The sequence below is a fragment of the Haliotis rufescens genome, unplaced genomic scaffold, assembly GCF_023055435.1.
Source record: "Haliotis rufescens isolate VD_foot unplaced genomic scaffold, xgHalRufe1.0.p SCAF_17, whole genome shotgun sequence".
In the NCBI taxonomy this organism is placed as follows: Eukaryota; Metazoa; Mollusca; class Gastropoda; order Lepetellida; family Haliotidae; genus Haliotis; species Haliotis rufescens.
This window is the reverse complement of record NW_025963857.1, coordinates 30168060-30184370: the sequence shown is the minus strand read 5'-3', so window position 1 is coordinate 30184370 and position 16311 is coordinate 30168060. Positions and strand designations below refer to the sequence as shown.

Genomic DNA, 16311 nt, shown 5'->3' with positions numbered 1-16311 from the left:
TTGCTGCTGTCCCCTGTCGTGATGTTGCTGAAATAATCGCTAAAATGAGGCGTAGAACTACAATCACTCACTTACACTGATGACCAGAGAACAAATTATTACATATCATGTGTAACCATATTTGCTAATTTAACGTTGTATTTATGGTATCTTCGTGACGCCAACACGAGAACAGCACTCTGGGGCAAGTGGGGGATGAAATGTTATTTTTAATCTTTATGTGCACTTTAAACACCCATTGTGAGTTGTGTAACACACACGGTAACATATTCATCGCTTTTGAACTTTGAACTCTGACAACATGATTCGCTTTGTTCTCCCGATCATTGTAATTTAGCTGACATAATAACACTTTCCAATAACCATGTCAACAAACAATTGCAGTGTATGATGATGATGATAACAATAATAAGTTAGATGAATTTGACATAGAATAATGATTGAAATAGGGTGGCCCAATAATATACATGCACCAAGAAATCGGAGTTGTGAAAGCAATGTAATTTAAATTCAGTGGAGGATAAATATCACTTTTTATTTGTATGTTCTAAAAGTTTTTGTTTGTTTGTTTGTTGTTTAACTCCGCACTCAGCAATATTCCAGCTATATGACAACGGTCTGTAAATAATCGAGTCTGGACCAGACAATCCAGTGATTGACATCATGAACACCAGTGTACTAAATGTAATAAGTTAAGAAAGACAAAAAAAACTGTGCTATTGTGGTCACCGAAATAAAGAAAAAAATCTTTAATGAAATCAGGCAATATCTTTCGTAACCTATCAATGTATGTTTATCATGCTATGTCAATAAAAAAGGAATCTGTGTGTACAGACTCTCCGTATAATTTGTAAAACACGTACTGTTGGCCTGTGATCTTCAGTAATGGGAATATAATACTATGCTATACTTTACATAAACACCGAAATGTATTTCAAAGGACAATAATTTCAAAATTGGGTCGAAAGCCCAAAGTCGTGCAGGAGGTTTACCTTCTTTTGTGAAACCCACCTGTACAAGGTATGGTACTGATAAACCAAGAAACATATTCAGGGCGAATTTGGGATTCGAACCAGCGACCATTAGACACCTGGGCCTCCACATGCTCCCAGAGGGCAACGTGTGCATGCAATTTAGTTTAAATGGTTTGGTTGACATGTTTTAACAACTCGACTTGTCTTTTCAATAACGTTAGTGTAATTTATCAAATACAAATCAGTAAGTGGTTAAAGCGTTCGCGCTGCACGCCGAAGACCCGGGTTCGATTCCTCAGAAGGGTAAAGTGTGTAAAGCCCATTTTTTGTGTCCCCCGCCGTAATGTTGCTGGAATATTGCTAAGAGCGACGTAAAACCATACTCACTCACTCACTTTCCTTCCGGAAGAACTAGTCTCGTGTTTGATATAGATAACAATACAGTCTTTCAAGAAATGAATTAACGAGGAAATCAAATATCGCCATCAGGGTGTGGTAAATGTCTGATTAATATATAGCTATTCAGTGAACTGTTTTACATAAAGCTATAATAGCAAACACACATTTAAAAGCCATTAACAGTGTAATTAGTAGGCCAGGGAAAAGTCACACTGGCACTTACCTCTGTGATGAAAATTGTCTATGCTACGGATGCTGCGGATGCTGCGGATGCTACCGGTAGAGAAGGACATGCTTTCTCTTTCCTCGAACACCCGGTGTCATCATTGAGTTTCTATGATCCATTCATATGATTGTCATCATTTTGCCTTTTATATCCTATGGAATATGCCGCGGCAGATATTCGAGACTTATTGTCATCTGGCGTTGGCGTTTTTGAATTAGATACTAAGTAAAACTTACCAGCAGTCAAGCAACTGTCATGTGAATACTTCTGTATGCGATTAACGAAATAACGAATAAAGAAAACGCATACCTATCTGGTATTCTTATACTGAATCTAAACACAGATGCTGAGTGGAAAAAGAACGCATTTACTTATTGATTTCAAATTTTTTAAACACAAAAATAGAACAAGATAGGCACAATTTATGGATAACAACTTCTTTAATACTGTAAAAAGCGACGTTTCGGTATAGATCCTTATACCGTTGTCAAGCAAAAATAGAAGATGAAATTCTAAAGTCAATCCTGTCTTCATGGAGGTTTCAGCTTCTGAACGACACGTAAATATGCCAAATACACTATGTTTTCCTCTTGTTTTAAACAGAATAATTATACGTGTTGAGGTAACCAAGACAACCGACTCTCTATGCATGTAAATTGTGACAATCACTCAATGTAGAGCTCTTCTCTCGGAAACCCTTTTTATAATGTATGGGCGGGTAGATAATAAAGTTATTGTTTTAAAACACGCCGATCCATATAAATTCCAAGTTTAACACAATGTAAACTGTATGTCGAAAACATTTTGCACTTTATATAATGTGGGGCAGCAACGCTTTAGCTTGTAATAATGTACCTAATTTATATTAGGACACATAAACTGAGGGTGTAGTTTCATAAGTGCTCTTGAAAACATGAAACCGCTTTCTCTTCCGCCGATAATTTTACAATGCAATTTTAAACACACAAAGTATTTGTAGAAATCAACAATAAGCTTTTATTATTTATGTGTGAATAGCAGAGGGCGCACTATTTGTTTCTCCACCCAAACGCGGCAGGAGAGACGTAATGTGGTGCATATGTTCTGCATGTGTGTATTCGTGCTCGTGAACCACAGTTTGGAAACTAAACACCTTTTATACCGACATTAAGTCTTGTCTGATATCAATGAAGCACAGGAAAATACAACAGACACTTGGATAAACCCAGCCAACCTGATGTTAATTACACAATACGGGCTTGTTTTCTCGAGCTCAGGCCAGTTTTGCGTGCTTCACGTGTAGGAGGGAGGGGATGTGGGGGTGGGGAGGGGGTGGGGGTACACGGGGAGACGCTCTCTCCGTCTCTACTGCCAACCAAGGGTTGTGTTTAGATGTGGAGTTTTGTAGATGCTACATTCTTAGAGAGGCAGAATGTGTTGCATGTACGTACCATTGCAAAAAATGTTACACAAATAACACCTCTCAAAATAAATGTGACACTGGATACATGAGATTGGTGGTTTTTAGGAACATTTTTGAATTGGTTTGTGACTCTTTCTATCAATTTTGAACATTGATGTCATTCTGTATGTTTTACACTATAATCGTCGGTCGTGTTATTCCTGTTTCGCCTATTTCTTTCCAACATTTAATCACTTGTGTCGTTTCGGACCAAATCACATTTTTTGTGGATATTTGTTATTTATTTGTGAAAAAAAGGAAGCAAGATTATGTTTTTAAGATGTTCTCGTAGCATGTGTTTTAAAAAAAAATATGGTTGCAAAATAAACAATATGACTGACCCCAAGAGATTATATTGGGGCCATGACCACACAGGATTCCTTTTTATTACATTATGCATGGGATGAAATAATATGTCCCAATCTAGCGTACACTTTGGACGAGGAAGGAAAAATGAATTTATTCAAATTATATTTCTGTTGTGAACGATGTTTGATTACATATCCTTGTATTAATTTTGAAAAGGGAGATCGGTGAATATTGTAGTCGTTTCTTCAAAAGTTTGATTCGTTGTCGATTTTACCATATGTAAATATGTATGCTAATTTAGATATATAAAATACATCAAATTTACATAAAAGTGAGCAAGTACGTATATAACCAAATGAACATGTTGAAATACCAGATCTTTATTTTAACGTAAAACAAGTGCATACATGACATTGCATTAGAATAGTTTATTCTTATATTAAAACTATAAAAATATCATAATGCGTGTGAACAATATTTCATCACATCTCCTTTCAGAAAATAAGGATGTAGAACGTTGAATATTTTATTTCCATCGTAAACAACTATGCCTATTTAAAGGTGAAAGCGGAAGCGTGTTTAAACCATTGCGCTTCGTTTTACGTGGATATCGTAATTACACGTGACGTATTGTAATGATACTTAATGAGCCCCGTATCTAAGCAGACTTTCAACAGAGAAACGTAGGCGTTATCCATCTTTATAGTTTGAAATTTAAAAAAGTGTTTAAATTTCGAGGGCGTTCTATTGCACCCGTACACTTTGTGACATGGTTTTTTATATATTGTTTCATTAGAAACCTCCGAGTACACAGTACAGACATAAACACAACTCACAAGGCAATGATATGGTGGGAACTGTAACGGTGTCCACATCCATTATTCAGTTACATAATCAATGGCGGAGGTTATTTCCAAAGTTATAACAATCATTTTAATTTATCAAATATGCATTTAATAATGGAGCTTGTAAAAGTTCGGACGGTTGTCACTGTAATTAGGTAGTATTGCAATTCCTTTAAATAATAAACAGCTACATTTAAAAATATAATACAATTCATCACCAACAGCTCTAGATTTATTTAAATCGCTGCCACAAAAAAACTTTAGAAATCCTGTTTTGTCTCCTTTGTCATGAAACGTTCTGTGGTTTAGTTTTGGTGTTTGAATAATAGCAACCAAAGCCTTTCCACATTCATAAGAAAACTCTGGCAAAGCAGACTCGACTGTAAGATTCCGACTATATAATGAGCAGGTGTTGGTGGATCAGTATCAAATAGTGTACATCCGTCTAAATGGGTACCCGGTAGGATGGAATGGTAATGTGAGTGTTAACCTCCGTCTCACATGCAGCTTGGGTGTTATACTCCCCAGGGAGCTGAGAATGAAAATCGAGTCCACACTGACCCATTGATGCACGATGTATCACTTTTAATGGATTTGGCGCATTTTAAATATTCACATAATATGACAATTTATAGAACACAACATCTTTATGCTACAGTTATGGGAGTTTGTACTGTGTATGAGTTACAATAAAAGATGCTATATATAGTTTTGCAGAACTTACAACATGACAACATATTAAAAATATGTTTGTGCTAAGATGAAGCATGTAGGTATATGACAACAAAGAAAATACTATGACTATATTTTTACAAAAGTACGTATATGGAAAATGGATACCAGTATACACGTATATAAATGCGTATATGGCATTATACAAAACGCTGTACGTATGTGACAATATATAATAATACTCCGTCTTCATGTTTAACTGACCTAAGTACGTTTATGAAAATATAGAAATAAAATACACCTTTTTGTTAAACCTAAGCAACAGAGTATATGAAGATAGTATAATTTATGTTAATTCGACCCAAGTACGTATATGAAAATATAGGCACATTGCATATCTTTATGTTAAACTGATCCATGTTCGCATATAATGAAAACACAGTATACTTTATTTAAAACCGACCAAGCACGCATATAATAATATAGAAACATCGTGTATTTTATGTTAAACCGACCCAAGTACGTATATAACAATATAGAAACATCGTACATTTTATGATAACTGACCCAAGTACGTATATAACAATATAGAAACATCGTATACTTTATGATAACTAACCCAAGTACGTATTTAACAATATAGAAACATAGTATACGTTATGTTAAACTAAAGCAGGAACCTAAATGACAATATGTAAAAATACGTCTTCTTGATGTTCAACTGACGTGTGTGTGTGAGGCGCTGCTATTTCATATCGCAAACAGACTGGATAGCCAAAGCCCGAATGACTCACGTTTTCTCAGAATCACATTGTTTTAAATTTTCATGAATGGGAAATTGACCGAAAAGTTGACCCTTAAAGCTGTAAAACGTGTGTGTATATTTTAGCGCAGGGTTCAATTATTAAGTCAACACTCTGCTTCTTTAGCGACCCAATTCCGTGAGAGTGGCTCTCCATTTAACTCTAAAGAGGTAGTATCAAACAAGAGTATATTTACTAAAACATGTTGCTGGGAGATTTGCAATTAGGTCACGGTCTGATATTATAACCACGTGTTGTTCGCCATCGGTGCCAGATTGTGCCTATGTATTGTGCCCGCTAAGGGCTAGAGAGAGTAACGGTACATGTATCGCCTTGTTGCGGGGAGGCTGATAGTGTGGGGTGGGGGAGGGAACGGGGAATTCGTTTTACTTTCACTCCACACTTCTACTGAACGGATTTGACTCACGTTTTACCCAAAAAATAAATCGCTAGCTGGATACGCTGGATGCCCTGAAAAAAATGTTATGAAAACAATTTAAATTGTTCGGCTTCAACTTTAACACAAACAAATGCCCGCTTTGCAACAGTGACCTTAAAATATCCTGTTCCCAATCCCCAACTCCAAAATATTTAATGGTGTTCCCTTTACCAGACATTTTCTATATCTTTTAGATAGTTTCTTCTGAAACTAACAAGACGATATAAATAACATGATGACTATCACATTAGCCTTCGAGTGTGTACTAGTATAGGAATACACATATCTGTCTGTGTCATATGATGGTGACATGACGATGGTGTTTTATCTGAAATGGATGCAATCTAACACCTCTGTTAATCTCATGATTAAGTGTTATTAGAAACAAAGAGTGATCCATGCCTTAGTCGTTTGATTTGTTATTAACTAACCAGATTAAGAAGGATGTTTGCCGGGCTCGGTTTATGTCGGTCAGCCTGTAGGCTTCTTATAGCTGCCCACCCTCCCTTTGTTTGGCTTTATAATCCCGCTGTACAGGAAAGATAATATTACCGACCGGAAACACACAGAAAGGATCTTCACTCTGATAAGTAGTGAAGTCTATGAGATCGAGGCTGTGCTGACACACGCGCTGTGCCTCATCACGTGACCACTTTATGATGACAGAACAAATGGATGAAGGTGAACCAGCTTTTCGTAGAAATGATATTTAGAGATGGGACGTGAATTTCAATTTCAGGAAGGATGTGCAATTAAATAAATACACATCATGACTTTGTATATTCTTCGCGTACATAAGGCCTTTCTTGAGAATTCATTATGTGTAGTTTTTATTATTTCCAAAATTGATTGCGTGGAAAGAAGTGGTGATATTTCTTTAAAATGTTTAGATTCATGTTTTGAATCTCACCGAAATTGATATTAGGCGAGAGTAAATGTTGCAGGGATCCATCAATAGACATTCGATGATGCCTAATCCAACACATTGTCGTGACTCGAGTCTCATGCCTTTTGTAGAACGGGAGATCGCCCTGGAGACATATGGTCGTCACTGTTATATATTATAGGTATGAACTAGGACATAATACTAGTCTATCAATCCTTAGTTATCATACTAAAATATTTGCTATAGTGAGTGAGTGAGCGAGTGAGTGAGTATGGTTTTACGCCGCTTTTAGCAACATTCCAGCAATATCACGGCGGGGACACCAGAAATGGGCTTCACACATTGTACCCAATGCTCGGCATTAAGGGGCTAAAACAAGGACTGGTCGGCTCGGTATACTGTGTCTGAGTGGGGTATTCATGTTAAACTACGGCATGGTATCTCAGTAGGCTAGCACTAAAAATCGGCATAAGTCCGGACAAGTACAAACAGTGACACACACACGTGCATGCACGTCGCTATATGAGTGGAATAACCTTGGACGCGACGTTCAACCCAATTTCACATCACCAATAGCAAAACGAGTGTCCATGTTTCGAAATGTTTTATATGTGTTGTACAAACATATATGTATTTGGCTATTTTTGAAACATTCCCTAGCCGTAGATGGAAACCACAAACCAGGTGTGCGGGAATTAAATATTTATAGTATACTATATTACATACAGTTTTATATGTAATAGTTTAAAATAACATTGGGACATGGGTGCAGAGTTGCGTCCTTTAGGCCCGCCATGATCCTTTGATCGTTGGTTCGAATCCTGGATTCGCCCTGCAGCTAGCCATTGATTGTCAGCGACATTCTCGTTCTTTGGTTTTATAAGGTGATTAACATCAAATTCCCTCTATCGTTAAGCTTACAACGTGTTATAAGTGATATACTGTTTTATACTGCGACTTAAAACACAAGTCACACACACAAAGAACACTTCCCTGTCTGATCGGAATACTGTAAAGAGTAGGGGAAAAGTACTAAATTTGGTTTCTATTATTACTTGCGAGTGCGTGCATTCCAGCTGTGACATTGCTGGAGTATTGCTAAAAGTAGCACAAAACAATACTCACTCACTGTTTATAACTGTCGTGTCATTTATAAACGAAACGTATATGTATGATGACATATTTTGCTCTTTGAAGCCACTAGTGTTGATGCTCTCGTATTGTAATACTTCTTTTGGCTAATTCCTTCTACACCATCGCAGAGCCACACTACAAGCTACGATTGTGAAGAAAACTGCTAGACATACCAGTCCTGAATCTTAATATTCTGAACATGCTTTGGTTATGTACACGTTTAGATCTTGTAGATGTGTAGATGTTAACTATTTTCTATGTTAAACTCAATTCCCAACATGATCTTAAACGACTTTTAGTTACGGACAAGGAAATTTTTTTATGGATTTTTTATAAATGTTATTACTATTGCATGTGCCTTTGCATGTATTTGTGACGGGTGCCACCGGGGAATTACCCTTTCGTGAACACCTGGTGTCATCACTATTTGATAGTGATTCACAGCGAATACTCATGATACAATCGGAATCTTACATTCACCTCTGCCTTTAGCAGAGAAATCTTGGGGATATATAAAGGGTTTTGTCGCTTTTGTTTGACTATTCCTGACTTGATATTCAAGAGTGAGTCCCGGAAGTGTACCGCATATTTACGTTTGAGGAAGTTTATTATTTTTCATGCTGCTGCTAGTAATGTATTTTTGTTGTTTTGGTGTGGTGAGAAAGTGTAACAAGGTCTATGAACAAACCTCTGTTGCCGTGGCAAACTGTCACATGTTAGAAAGACTGGCAGGTGTTGAATGTCAGTTAGTACAAGCTACGTAATTGGAAGATGCGGGTCATCTTCAGTGGACATTGAATGCATTCTTCTATGGAGACTGACATGAACGAAAGTAAGTGGTCACTCATACATACTGAAACTAAATGTTTTTGTTTGCAGAGAAGGGTGACTATATCGTGTAATGATCAAATGATTGACAGTGGTTATTCATTTATCCATTATATTGAAAATAGTATATGAAAAATATAATAATATTCCCACTTTATGTTTATCTGTGCAGCGTTCTATATTTCAATTGCATACATGGTTTATAGTGGAATGAAGTATTGCACTATTTGGATATCAGAGTATGTATAGTATTTGAACAGGTTTACTACTGAAGTATGTGTAGTACTTCAATACAACAGCTTGTACTTTATTTGAATTCAAGATTATGTATTGGATTTGAATACAAGAGCATTATAGTACTTGAATACCAGTGTGATGATGTGCTTTACAGTATGAATGAATTTTTAACAAATTTATATGTACATATACAATGTCAAAACTGGCATGATAAATTTGTTTTTTCATAATTTCTTAACCACTAATGAATGAATGAATGAATGAATAAAGTGTGTTTCCGTATCATAAATATCACATATTAGAAAGAAAACTTGTATATGCCAGTATTTTTGGGGAAATAATCTCTTTATCATATACTGTCGTTCTTAAAATAATCGTAATAATCTTAATAATGTGTAAGACGTAGTTTTCATGAATAAATTTAGAAATCGCGTATGATTATAGTGTTTCAGTGAACCGCCCCTTTTATCAAGTAGTGCAAAGTATTTTCAGCCATTTTTGTCTACAGAAATCTAGTTTATTAAAGAAGAATATATGGAGCATCGATATATGGAGCTTCTTATTCACACGACTTGAAGGGTCTTTATATACAGAAGAAATCTTCCCGAATATGATTTTCTTAGTCAATTTTCCCTTCATGTCCAGGAATATTCCAGCCTTTGGTGTCCATATTTCACAACTTTTGAGGTACAATCGAGCATGCTCTTTCTATGTAGATTTCAAAGAGCGTCATTGCTCAAAAGTTGTTTCATCAAGGTTATAACATTCAAAGCCTCAGCAAATCTTTCATAAGGCTTTATGGTAGGCATGTGGAGGACATTTCCAAATTTGACGAATCTGTGACAAAAATGATGCAGTTCCCCATTTTGACATTTTACAAATGAGCCCGTGTTTTTTGTTCAGGTGAACAATTGACATGCCTTTGCATGTTCTTATGACGGGTGCCACCTTTACGCGAACACCTGGTAGCATCACTAGTTGATAGTGATTCATAAACACATGCTTATGATTTTGTCGGAATAGCACCCTGAACTCTGCTTTTAGTAGATATTTCTTATGATTATGGAAATGGTAATTGTCGCTTTTTATAAAATAAATTGTTCTATTGCATAATATTATGTTGTTGCTGACCAAGCGCAAACAACTGCTGATACCTCCTTGTCTTCTTGTCGTGTCTTGAAACCAGAGCGTATTGTTGTCCGCTGTTCCTCGGCAGATTAATCTACAAGTTCCTTGTAAGGAAATGGTCTCACGTAGAGTTTAGTTCGGAGCACGTACACTGCAACGTAGGAGTAAAAGAGATCAAATATTTTATTTGATTTTTAACTGAAATCTTAATTATATCAGAACGTGTAATAATCATGATAATGACTATATGGATTTACAGACTATTTTTTATCTATGGAAACAACAAACCAAGCACCAAGCCAGACATTTTACCACAACTGAGACGTAATATGAATGTAACATTTTGAATATGGTTAATTTGAATATCTTTAGAACGCATATGGGAGTCAATCTTCAGCTCGATTTATCTTCGCTGAAAAAAAGAAAAATGTTGAGTAATATACTAATAGAACACAATAACAATTAAAACATAACCACAGTTACTCTTGACTTTGATCATATGTACAATGAATGGCTGTTTCGCTTTTCGGAAGCCTATTGTACATGCTTCGCGTTGGAATACAATGACTGAAAAGCTAGTGTGTATCAAACGCTATCGAAATGCCCCCAATGTTTTTCCAAGTAAAGAATGTCCACAGTACCTAAAGCTTGTTAGGTCGGATGTTAAACTGTGTGATAATGCTGACTGCAGGTCACTTCTCCTCAACGGCTTCTGTTATGAACCAGTAGTATATCTGCTATCAAACACTAGTATATCTGCTATCAACCACTAGTATATCTGCTATCAACTACAGTTTTATCTCTTATCATTCAGTAGTTAACTGGTTCAGATGCCATTATTAACACATTTCGTGAATATATTCTAGCGACACTGGAGACTCATTACTCATTACTCATTACTCACAGTGTAAGATGTCAAAAATCCCGATTAAAGTTCTAAATATACCACCGGAAAAACGAATTCAAAGTATACACCCGTGTTTGATGGTGGCTAAACAAACAGGAAATGGTTATTCAAAGTGATGCGTTTGATACGGGTATCTTAGTTGTTTTGGATTTACGTTTGCAATGTTTCGGCGACTGTTTTCAACCTATTATCTTCTTGATCACGTTAATTTTCAAGTGCATACTTTCTGTGTCCGGTAGTCTAAGTTGTATGAGTAGCAGCATAAAGGTAATACCAGTTAAGTTTACTTATAAATAGATTAGTTACTAGAAATAAATCAATAAGGCTGAAGTTTGTCTCTCGTTCTAAAACTTGTCGTGTGTTCATGGCGATATGTCACATACTATCACCTGTTTTAAATATCCATGGCAACGGGTAATTTTTTAATGACGAAGCTAACTATCGTACATACACCGTCCCTATACCTTGATAGATATATATTTATTCGACCAAAAATGTATAATAAATCAAAAGTCTACCGTAGGTTAAAACATTCGAACTGGAATGCAATGACAGTACTTTACTCTCGCGAGGAATTTCCGGGTTAGAATAGGCCTTCAGCAACGTATGCCTATCGTAGAACTTGACTTTATTGATCTCGTGGTCAAACTCGGAGGGCATCGTACGTTGCTCATAATATCAATCAAGTATTTGGTCAAGTCTCGATTATTTATATGCTGTTTATCTGGAATATTGCTGAGTGCAATGAGCAACAAAGAAACATTTTTTTTACCAGCACAGTGACAGCAAGAGGAATAACTAAGAATATCGATGAAAGCATAATCGTGGAGAGGCGCATATATTTTAATGTTTATTATATATATAAAGTTTCATATTTTCATTGTTTCATTATCTTTCAGATGTATCTTTGTGGTCACAAGTGCATGTCCAACAGTGGTTAGACTGGGCTATCCAGGAGTACGGCCTCCGTGACGTCGACAACTCCAAATTCCAACACATCGACGGCCAACAACTCTGTCGGATGAGCAGGGACGACCTTTGTCGCTTGGTGTCGCCCCACAACGCAGACATGCTGTACAGACATCTAGCCTACCTCAGACAAGGTAAGACATAACGTTGTACTTGCATGACCCTACCTCAGACAAGGTAAGACATAACTTTGTAGTTACATGATCCTACCTTAGACAAGGTAAGACATAACTTTGAAGTTACATTATCCCACCTCAGACAAGGTAAGACATAACTTTGTACTTACATGATCCTACCTCAGACAAGGTTAGAGAAAAATTTGAACTTACATGATCCCCTATCAGACAAGGTTAGAGATAACGTTGTACTTACATGATCCTACCTCAGACAAGGTTAGAGATAAATTTGTACTTACATGATCCCCTATCAGACAAGGTTAGAGATAACGCTGTACTTACATGATCCTACCTCAGACAAGGTTAGAGATAACGTTGTACTTACATGAGTCTACCTCAGACAAGGTTAGAGATAACGTTGTACTTACATGATCCTACCTCAGACAAGGTTAGAGATAACGCTGTACTTACATGATCCTACCTCAGACAAGGTTAGAGATAACGTTGTACTTACATGATCCTACCTCAGACAAGGTTAGAGATAACGCTGTACTTACATGATACTACCTCAGACAAGGTTAGAGATAACGTTGTACTTACATGATCCTACCTCAGACAAGGTTAGAGATAACGTTGTACTTACATGATCCTACCTCAGACAAGGTTAGAGATAACGCTGTACTTACATGATCCTACCTCAGACAAGGTTAGAGATAACGTTGTACTTACATGATCCTACCTCAGACAAGGTTAGAGATAACGCTGTACTTACATGATCCTACCTCAGACAAGGTTAGTGATAACGTTGTACTTACATGATCCTCTATCAGACAAGGTTAGAGATAACGTTGTACTTACATGATCCTACCTCAGACAAGGTTAGAGATAACGTTGTACTTACATGAGTCTACCTCAGACAAGGTTAGAGATAACCTGTACTTACATGATCCCACCTCAGACAAGGTTAGTGATAACTTTGTACTTTCATGATCCTACCTCAGACAAGGTTAGTGATAACTTTGTACTTTCATGATCCTACCTCAGACAAGGTTAGAGATAACGTTGTACTTACAAATAAGTTGCACATGCATATCATCAACTTAAGAAAAGGTTGGACAAATAAGTTACACATGCATATCCCCAACTTAAGAAAAGGTTAGACAAATAAGTTGCACATGCATATTACCAACTTAAGAAAAGTTTGGACAAATAGGTTGGACATGTATATCACCAACTTAAGAAAATGATAGACAGATATGTTGCACATACATATAGCCTACTTAATAAAAGGTTAGACAAATAAGTTGCACATGCATGTCACAAACTTAAGAAAAGGTTAGACAATTTACATGCACATATCCATGCACAAGTCAATGTATTATAGTAGTCGATATAATGAACACGGAAGAGTCAGTTAGATGGTCAGAATGGTCTATGAGCTGACCGTTATGGTCATACAAGTTTGTGAGATGAGAATAAGGAAAAACATATGAATATAAAGGACAGAGTGGCCATTACATATAGTAATACCGGTAGTTTGTCTGTATGACCTCAAGTAACATACCTCTAACTTCCAGGAACAAGTCCCGCCCGTCAGACACCAGAACTGACAGAGACCTGTCCCGGCCCCATAGGGATGCAGCGGGCTAGCTACGTGCACAACAGTGGGGGGACAGTCTACGGTTCTCCCAAACCTCCAGGTGAGATAATGACAGGTAATAACTAGCTGATAGCGTTAGTCGACCACTACCCGAGACGCAAGCCACGGGAAGCATGTACTTTCATTGGCTAACAGGAAGAAAGATTATTTAAGAAATAAACGACAAGGATGTGTTGTGTATCGTACAATAAAACACTGCGGGGAGAATTTACAATGAGGGCTGCAGCCCCGAGTGGTTTATTCTCCCTGCAGGATTTTATTGTGCGAGAACCAACACTCCCTTGTCCTTGATTTCTTCATTTTCGGTCAACCAATCACTAAATAGCACTTGCTTGATTGTCGCATATTTCTAGTGAATGTACACTTTTAAAATTAATATATAATCTTTTGGTAAATGTGTGAGTATGGCTTAATGTTTAACAATATCCCCGCAATATCACGGCTGGGAATATCAGAAATGGGCCCGGCTTTGTGTACACGTGTAGACTATTAGAGTGAGTGAGGATGGTATTGCGCCACTTTTAGCACTATTCAGGCAATGTCACGGCAGGGGACACCGAAAAATGGACTTCACACATTGTACTCATGTGGGAAATCGAACCTGGGTCTTCGGCGTGACGAGTGAATGCCGTACCCTCTTGGCTGCCCCACCGCCCCAAATGCTATTAGAACAGTACCGAGAAGTGAATGAGGCAGCTTCTTAAATAATTCTATTTATATGAATAATGGGGCCTATGAATGGTTTGAAATAGGCAAACGTGGGCAAACTCACGTCTATACGCGCGTTATAAAATCACCAAAACTTGGAACGATTTTCTATTTTGTTTAGTTTCGTTGCGTGTAAACTGCAGTTTAACAGCACATTATACCAATCAAATACACCAACTATAAAGCTAACTCTATGTCAATATTAACACATATGCTTTTGAAGTATTTATTTCTAAATGTTAAAACGAACTGACAGAAATTACTGAAACAGCGGGAACAGATGTTACAAGAGTTGTCTCCCTTTGACTAACTCTCGAGGGACCACACGCTTCAATCGTTTGCGTGCAATGGCGGTGATATGTTAGAGGAAGGGCTTCATTGTCAACACAGATGACAGCCATGCAACAGTATCTCATGAGTGTATACAAACGTTTTCATTAAGCCAGTTCAGTGGAGAAAGCAGACAGTGTTTTCGAGCAAATATTGGGTTATATCGTGATGACAGGGAATCCTAGGTTGAATGTTTGCCATAACGATGTGTCGGGGAAAATGGCGGCATGTACTTTAATGTGTACGTTCGTGCATTCACACAAAGCGAGATAATTCATAAACAAAGTCGCGTCAGATACATTGTACATGAATAAACAGGACAGCTATATGATCGGTCGAGCTTGGGCTGTTTTATCTGCCGTTGTCACGTTTGCATTATCAGAACCGTTTCGCTGATTGTATCAAATAATTACACGAAGTTTAATATTTGCCCGCTACATCTGACATTTGATGATCAGTGCTGTCACTAGAAATGTGACGCCTGTATGTACTGTCGTTAACGTTGATGACAAATATCACCGCTGTCTGACGCAAGGCGTGTATTTGGATAAGTTAACTATATACCTGTCCAAAGAAATGAAGTCCTTTGTTTGGGAGAAAGTGTGATTTCTGTCCTATGTTAGACTTGTTGTTAACGGTTTATTATTGTTATAATAATAACAATAACAATCATTATATGGTACGACAATGACTATGTAAAGGACTTCATGGAAAATGATAAAGACAAAGTTCATTGGAATAGGCCAGTATATAGCCTCAGACCTATCCGGGCCAACAAACCTGATCTTGTCCTTTTTGATAAATCCAATGAGACCACTTATATCATTGAATTGTTTGAACCTTTTGACACTAATGTGATAGACAAGATTGAGGAAATAACATGGCAAATATGCAGACCTCGCTTTCGAAATATCTCGGTGCTTAAGGTTTGGTACCTCCAATCTGTTGACCGACATTGGGAGAGTACCCAGGTTTGGTACCAGGAATACAGCCCTCCTGACAATCTGGGTAATGCAGAAGGCTGCAGTGTTGGGGAAAAGTTCTGGAAGGGTTCGACTGGGAGTCGCTTCCTGGTAGAAGTCCCATTCGCTGTCTGGGAGAAGTCCCATTCGCAGTCGGGGCTGCTTGTAGAGGGGGCAAGTGCCTGAAACGGATGGGTACCATGCGTGTATTCCATAATGGGTTCATTCTCCGTGATATTGCAGAAATAATGTAAAGCTGCAAAAATCTAAACTCAAACCTCACCTGATAGGATAGACTACGTTAAGAAGAGCCGTGGGCTTGGTTTGGTAATTGTAGG

General features: G+C 37.4%; 1 protein-coding gene across 2 annotated transcripts in view; it reads left to right on the top strand.

Moving 5' to 3' along the window:
• LOC124117217 (retroviral integration site protein Fli-1 homolog) overlaps nucleotides 1-16311 on the top strand; it is a 52887-nt gene that overhangs the window by 10465 nt on the left and 26111 nt on the right. The window contains exons 3-4 of one of the 2 annotated variants that reach the window (XM_046478990.2): nucleotides 12128-12331; nucleotides 13891-14013. In XM_046478990.2, the coding sequence (XP_046334946.2) occupies nucleotides 12128-12331; nucleotides 13891-14013 (327 nt within the window). Of the gene's footprint in view, nucleotides 1-12127; nucleotides 12332-13890; nucleotides 14029-16311 lie in introns of both variants that reach the window. The other variant, XM_046478989.2, reaches the window with a different exon arrangement.